Genomic DNA, 7,545 nt, shown 5'->3' with positions numbered 1-7,545 from the left:
CACGAAGCAAGAATTTCGCTTGCGCATTTCAACTTTCATTTTTTCAAGACTGCGAAGCATATAGGTGCGATGCACCTTCAAGTATAGAAAATACACACAGCAAAGCTGCTCTGATGGGCATTTGGCAGGAGGTGCCCCTTTTGGTTTTTACAGTTTCAAGAAACATAATTGTGTTTTCTGAGAGGCACCTCAGGTCACTTCAATAAAGATTCATGTTTCCACAATTAAAGCATGAATATGGTTAAAAGCCAGTTATGCAATAAGCACTGGTACAGCTAAATATACAGGAGGGCTTGTCCTCAGGGAGCCAGATGCTACTTAGCATCAAAAAGATAAATAAGGTACAAACTAAAACATAAATATTTTGCAGCAAGACAAAGATGTGGGTTATGTAGGGGGAAACACACACAAACGGGTCTGAACTAACACCGGGCTTAGACAACTTCCACCATATGGGTTTCAGTAATTATTTCTGAATTGTATCTGCATAAGTGATATTTCACAAGGCCCTTTACACTTCGGGTTCACCTTTGGAAAAAACACAAGTGTCTGTATTCTGAACCGACAGACTGCAGTTATCGCACAAAAAGGCCTAATTATGTAACAAACTAAAAGCAGCCTAACTAAGCAATTATTTCTCTTAAGCACCCTGTCCTTCAGATCTTACTAAAGAAAGCGATCATAATTTCTCTCATTTCATGGGCCCAGTAACAATTACGTGGATGATCATAATGCTGCAGCAGGAATTTACCAAAATCCATTATTGACATGAAAAGGCACTGGTTCTGACAAGCCTTTATTTGGAAGGACAGCAAATATTTTCTCTTACTCAAAGTCTAGCTGGCTTATTTCTCTGATATAACTTTTGCCTTGGAAAATTACGCTCCAAGAATATACTTTTACAATTGGGAATGCAATTCCAACCAACTCAAAAAAAAAAAAAAAAATCTAAAATGTCACAAAAGTGGCTGGAGTTATTAACAAAAGGAAATAATCCCGCAATCTCCTGCCCACTTCCTACCAGTAATTAGTTACTTGTTGAATATAGTTTACGCTGCAAGTAATTTCTGCTATTAATCTGAGAGCTGTTCTGCTTAATCCAATATGAACTTTATCAAATGTGCACATGCACAGGATTTTACAAGGGTAAACTTACTTATCCATTGATTGCACCAAAAATACATTTTAAGTGGAAAGTCTTCCTGGTAAGAGTGAACTGTATGAGCTTTGAACTTTAAAAAAAAAAAAAAAAAAAAAAAAAAAGAGAGAGAACAGTAAAAAAAAAATAAATACATGCTGTTGCAGTCAGAGGAACTTTTTTTTCTATCGATCTTTAGCTATGAAACCATAGGAGAAAGTTTTAACAAACCAGAATTCAAATCAGAAGCAAGAAATTTTCACGGGGCCACTCATTCGCTCAAAATACTGCCCAGCAGTGCCTCACTGCAAGTGTCTCAAGGAGCAGCGATGCCACATTTGCCTGAGCCCTGCGCAAACTGTAGATGATCTGGCAAACCTGAATTCACAGTATGGAAGGAGAAGAAAGGAGCGCTTGGAATTTCGAGGTTTTGTTTTGTAATTTCAAGGCATATAATGCAAACTCGTCCCTGCCGCAGCTCACCCACCCTGTCTTGCTCCAGTGTGAAGCTGCTGCCAGGGCAGGGGACCCCGGAAAGGCGAGGGTAGCTCTGTGCTAATATTATTACAGCGTTCTGAATCCTGAAACACCATTACAAAACGCACCCTCTAGGCAACTTACTCAAAACTTATCGTCTAACCATGTAAACCAGCCATAACCTAAAACCATTACTAGGGAAGGGCGGGGGGGAGGCTCCTACAGATTTTATAATAAAGCACACTGCTTTTCCTACGAAACCGGTCGGTATTTTTTAAAAATAATAAACTTCGTTATTCACTAATTTAACTTACGATAGCCCCACAAACTAAACAAAAGCTTCACTTCCATGCCATCATTTCAGGCAAAATCCAACTTAACTTCAAGTACATCCTTTAGCAACAGGCAGTAAAGCTACTCAGTTAACATTCCTTTCTCCCACTCCCACTGTCTTTCATTTGAAAATGATGTGCAAAATCAGATTAAAGGACTAAAAACAGAAGAAAACGGCTACTTTTAAAACAAGATTCTGGGAGGTGTTTTGACCTGTTCCATCTACTAAAACAAAAAAAAAAAGATAGCGAACGTCAAAAGATGCACTCATACAAACTGAAGATGTTGAAAAATCCCTCTCTGCTTTCCCAGAAAGATAATTTCCACTTCAGCTTTCCCTTTCTCTGATCACTTTAAGAAGTTACAAATTCTTTCATAGGAGGCCGATGAAAGACAAATAAAAACCCAACGTTTTCCTCAACTCCTACTCCAAACTTCAAGCGGAAGTAGAAATAACATCGGAAGAAAAATAAATACGCTTACTGAGATGAGAAAGGGGATTATGCTGAGCAAACGGCAAAACTCGAGTGCACTCAGAGCGCACAAAACTCAGCTAAAAACCAGAAGTCGCCTCCCAGGAACCAAATGACTTTTAGGAAACGTTTCGGCAGAGCTACGCAAAGCGGGGGCTTCTGTCTTTGCTGGTTTACGAAGGAGGCGTCCCAGCGCTTTTGGAAGCCGGGTAAACGCTCCTGGAGGCGGGACAACACCCCGCAAACTTTCCGACTTGATTTACCGCGCGGAGCCCGGGACGGGACCCTCTCCCCGCGTTCCGCCCCCGCGCAGCCGAGGGGCGCGGGCACCGCACACGGCCCCGCCGCTCCCGGGGCCGCCACCGCGCCGGGCCGGGCCCAGGGCAGCAGCTCGGCGGGCCCAGGGCAGCAGGCACCGCCGCAGCGCGGAGCGGCCGCGGGAGCGGAGGGCCCCGCGCCAGCGCTTCCTCGGGAAGTTGCCGGGGGAAGCCCGAGGTGCCTCCGAGCGGCCCAGGGGGCACCGCCGCGCCCCGGCCCGCCCTTACCTGCCCGCCGGGAGCGCTTCTGCCCCGCGGCGCCCTCCGCGCCTGCTGCCGGCGGGTCCCCACGCAGCCCCCCGGCGCTCGCCCTCCTCATGGCCGCTGGGGAGGCTGGCGGCGGGCGCAGGGGGGGACGCTGCCCCCGGGCCGGACGGCCCCGCCGGCCCCCACCTTCCCGGCCGCGGCTCTCGCCGACCACTTGTCACCCCGCGTCCCGGCACAGGTACGGGCAGGGCACGTCCCCCTCCGCCGCCCGCCGGGCTGCGCCGAGCTCTTCCGAAATCCCCCAGCTCCCGGAGGGAGAGGGAAAATGTGGGGAGGGAAGAAAAAAAAAAAAAATAAAAAAAAAATAAAAGAGAGATTTCACACGCTCCCCTCTCCAAATCCTGGCGGACACAAAGCCAGCGTTTATTCCTCTCTCACCGACTTGGAGGGGAGGGGGAGGCGGAGAAAAAAAAATAAAAATAAAAATAAAAAAACAGCCTTAGGGAAAACAAACAAGCCCCTGCACTGCCTGGAGCTTCCGCGCAAGCGGCCGCGGAGCTCCTCTCCGGCGCGGCGGCTGCGCGGAGCCCGGCGCGGCGGCGGCTGCCGGGACGGGGCGATCCCCCCCGCGGCCCGGCCCGGCGGCGGCAACTTTTCCGCCTCCAGGAAGCTTTTCGTGCAGCCGGAGGCCGGGGCTGCTCGGCGGCGGGGCAGCGTCCCCTGCTCAGCGGGACTGCGGGGGAGTGGGGGGTGCGGGAGCGCTGGGGTCCGCGGGGGTGTTGCGGGGGGGGGGGGTGGGGTGGGGGGGGAGGCAAGAAAAGTGGGTGCCCGGGGGGGGTTTTCCGCCCCTTTCGGGGGGACGGCGCGGGCAGCGTGTGTGGCCGGACGGGGCATCCGTCCCGCGGGGCTCCAGGATCAGCCGCCCCGCTGCAGCCCCACTTTGTTCCTCCGCTCCGCGGGGCGCGGAGAAAGGCGCGGGGGGCGCGGATCCATCTCCCGCGGGCTCAGGATGCCAGACCGCCCCGCGGGGGGAGGGCGGAGGGAAAACATCAAAAAACGGAAAGAGTTTGGAGTTTCGTTAAGAAACAGGCGAAACAAAACGCTGAGTTAAAAAAATAAAATAAAAGCCAAGAACTTGGACCAAAACCCCAGCAGGACCCCCCCCCGCACATAACTCCGGGAGATCCAGCTGTCCCGCTCCGCTGCCCGGCGCGGTCCCCTCTCCCCGCAAGGTAAGTTGATCTATTTTGTGTGTGTTTGTGTTAAAATGTGTGCGAGGGAGAGGAGAAGAACTCACCATTTCGCTGGGATAACAAGGCCAGATCGGGGTCGGATTGGAAATGCTGAGGCTTCGCCTGCTTCCTCCGCGACATGCTGGCTCAAACATCAGCTGGGGCAGAATAAAAAATTACTAAAAAAAAATCTTCTCAAAATTACGGAAATCGAGCCTCCCCCCCCCCAGCCTCCCCAATCCTCCGCGCACCGCGCATGTGTCCTGCTATAATTATGATTATCAATAATGCATTGCGATTAATCATAGAGGGGCTCTTTGAAAGGCGATTGGCACATGGCCAGCTCTATTCAAACCAGCTCGCCTTAATCAATTAGGCGCTGATTTGCTGGAGACCCTTGTCTCTCCGCCGCTCCCACCCAATGAGTCGATCCATGTGGCAGGAGAAGGGGCTGGATTTCCCCAAAGCTGTTTGGATACAGTTTAACCCTCTTAGCAACCAGCTGGGGCTGCATCGCGCCATCCCGGTTACTATAGGAATGTGTCTCCCCTCTCCCCTTCCTCCAGCCCCGACGGGCTCCCCGCGCCTCCCTCCCTCACTTTTTGCGTTGCGTTTCACTTTTTTTCATCTTTTTTTTTTTTTTTCTTTTTTTAAAAAAAAGCTTCCCCCCCCCCGCCCAAAGCCCCGGCCCGCGGAGGGAGGGCAGGGTAAGCAGTAATCGACCGAGGGGAGGACGCACGGCTGGGGGCGGTCGGTGGGAGCCGCGGGCGCGGAGGGGCGGCCCCGCACCCCGGCGGCGCCCGGCAAGTGTCGGCGCAGGGAGAGCCCCGGCCCCGGCCCCGCTCCGGCCGCCGCCCGGCCCCGCGCACTGCCGCTCGCTCCGGCCCGCTGCTGCAAAAAGTTTCGGGTGTGTTTTTTTTTTTTTTTCCTTTCCTCGTTGTTTTTTTTTTTTTTCCTTTTTCTTGCCCCGCATTTGCAAATAAAGATCCATTTTCGCCCTCCCCCAGCTCTCCCCCGCCTCCCCCCCCCCCCTTCTCTTTCCATATATCACGGGCCCGAGGGGTGCTGAAAATAGGAAGGGTTTGTTTTTTATCTCACACATTCCCAGGACAATTAGGGCGCCGCTGGGAGCGGCGGGCGGGCCAGGCGGCCGCCCCGCCCCCGGCCGCCGCACCGGTTGGCTGCGCCCCGAGTCAATCCTCCCGCCGTCGCCCGGGGGAGGCCGGGGCTGGGGGCGGGCGGTGCGCCCCACTCCGCGGCCCCGCGCCGCTCCGCGGCCCCGCGTCGCTCCCCCCCCCCCCCCCCCCCGCCCTGCCCGGCGCCACGGGTGCCTCCGCTCCCCCGTCCCCCGCAGGATCGCTCCTGACTTTTGTTTCCCTCCCGGCCGCGGGAGCGATGCGCATCTGCCTGCCGGAGGCGGCCCCGGCCGCGCATAGACCGGCGGGGGGGGCGAGCGCGGAGCGGCCCGCAGGTGCCCGCGCAGGAGCCCGCGGGCCGGGCGTGCGCGCAGGCGGAGCCGGGCGAACTTGGCGAAGTTGGGCGCGGGGCTGCGGTGGGCAGGGCCGAGCCGGGCGGCCGCCACCGCGCCCCTGCGCGCCCCGGGACCTGCCTGTGCCGAGCCCTGAACACTCCCGGCACCGGGACCCTGCGGGCACCGCGCTCACACCGCGGACCGCATCGCGCAGCGAACTTTTACGCCCGGGTGTTACTTCCAGTGGAGGAATCTCGTACAAACAAGTTTCACGTTCTTGAAATAAAAAGTACAGTTGCAAGGAGGCTACAGACAACGCTATTTTTAATATCTCGTATATCCAGCGATACACGTACACCGCGGATAAATGGCGTGTGTTCCCCCTGCGCTCACGACGCTCGCTGCTCTCCGCACCCCTTCGCATGTCACTCCGGTCCTTGCACGAAAAGTTACTCTGTGAAATAAGCTGAGCTGGGAGAAGCGGGAACGCAGGCGATTTCTTTTCCTCCACCCTGACCCATCTAGTGCTCTCTCTCCTCCCACTCCCCCCGCGGGATTATTTACTCTTCTATAGAAGCTACTCCTTTTCCCCGTATTAATATTAACAAACTCTCTGTAAAAGCAAGAGGCTGATCAGATACAACTCATTTCAATTTCAAATGAGCCGGTAAAACCTAGAGAGCGAGAGAGAGGAGAAGGGGAGAGAGGGAGAAATCTTCCCATTCGAGGAAGCGGCTCACTCGTGTTTTCTTCTCATTATTAAACGAAAGAGACTGTAAAACGTTTTGCAAGAAGGGTGAAAAAAAACAACAGCCGCAAAACCCAAACAACCAAACGCATACGAACCGAAAAAGCCTCCCAGGTGCCACTCCAGTATTTAGTCAGCGTTGCAAAGTGGTCGCTGACGCCTCTTTTCATTTCTGCACAGGGCAAGCCCCCTCCCTCCCCACAGCATTTGGTACAGTAGATTTTGAGAAAAAGACAAACGAAGCTATCAGCGGGGATGATGTTGAAGAATGAAGATAATAATGTTGCTATAGGTGGTACTTCACATGACATTATTTTTCACTGAATATTTAAAGAGATGTTTCGGCAGAGATGGATACACTCAGCGCAGGCTGTCACCCTCCTTACCCTGAGACAGTGGGAAAGGAACCGAACCTGAACGTATAGAAATGCACACGTTACTTATAGCTAGCACGCAGCCACACGTAGATGCGCACAAAATACCCACGCGGATCTATTTACACATCTGTGTCTGTATTTCTAACTGTATCAATCACTCCATTAGCTTCCCACGTTTCTAATCTAGCCGCTCTCCCAAAATTATTCGCGTTTACAATTTCATTATACATTTGTCGATTAAGCTCAAGACAAATTTCCCCAGATGTGCAGTACCTTTGCTTCGTGGCTGGAAAAAGGCGGCCGTGGACTGGTAATTAAAAAGCAACAACAGCAACAACAAGAAGAAAAACAGTGGCTTAAAGAAAAATAAATTAATCTGGAGAAATTAAGTTTTATAACTTTTTTTTTTCGTTTCTCTTCTCCCTCGCTCGTGTATAAAGCGGCGCCTGGTATTTCATCTAGGACCGCTTGATTATTTATTGTTTGTTTTCCTCTCCTTCGCTGGGGGCCGGGAGGGGTGGGGAAAGGGTGGGGGCAGAGCAGCATTGCCAGGGCTAGAGAAAAATCGGTCTTTATTGTTGTTGATAGCAATACATCAATTAAACGTCATTGTCTCTAGCAGAAGTTGTGAGAGTTCACAAGCGTAAATACTCTGATCTTGGGTTTTCCCTCTCGAAGCTCCAGATGACAGTGACAGATATTTTTCCCTCCCCGCCACACCTTGGAGATTTTTTTTTTCCCTCGGATTATTCTTTTTAATGGAGGTGGGAGG

General features: G+C 52.6%; 1 protein-coding gene across 2 annotated transcripts in view; it reads right to left on the bottom strand.

Annotated features, from left to right (window-relative positions):
* The window catches only part of SALL1 (spalt like transcription factor 1), a 17,359-nt gene extending 10,134 nt beyond the window's left edge, over positions 1-7,225 (bottom strand). Inside the window, exons 1-2 of one of the 2 annotated variants that reach the window (XM_074881634.1) lie at positions 7,047-7,225; positions 4,243-4,335 (exon numbers count right to left, since the gene is read on the bottom strand). In XM_074881634.1, coding sequence (XP_074737735.1) covers positions 4,243-4,318 — 76 coding nt within the window. In that variant the 5' untranslated portion in view covers positions 4,319-4,335; positions 7,047-7,225. Of the gene's footprint in view, positions 1-4,242; positions 4,336-4,428; positions 4,711-7,046 lie in introns of those variants that run through there. The other variant, XM_074881635.1, reaches the window with a different exon arrangement.
* Between the last annotated feature and the right edge of the window lie 320 nt (positions 7,226-7,545).

This window comes from Strix uralensis, chromosome 12 (assembly GCF_047716275.1).
Source record: "Strix uralensis isolate ZFMK-TIS-50842 chromosome 12, bStrUra1, whole genome shotgun sequence".
Lineage (NCBI taxonomy): Eukaryota > Metazoa > Chordata > Aves > Strigiformes > Strigidae > Strix > Strix uralensis.
Note: the sequence above shows the minus strand (reverse complement) of the source record. Positions and strands in the feature narration are given on the sequence as shown.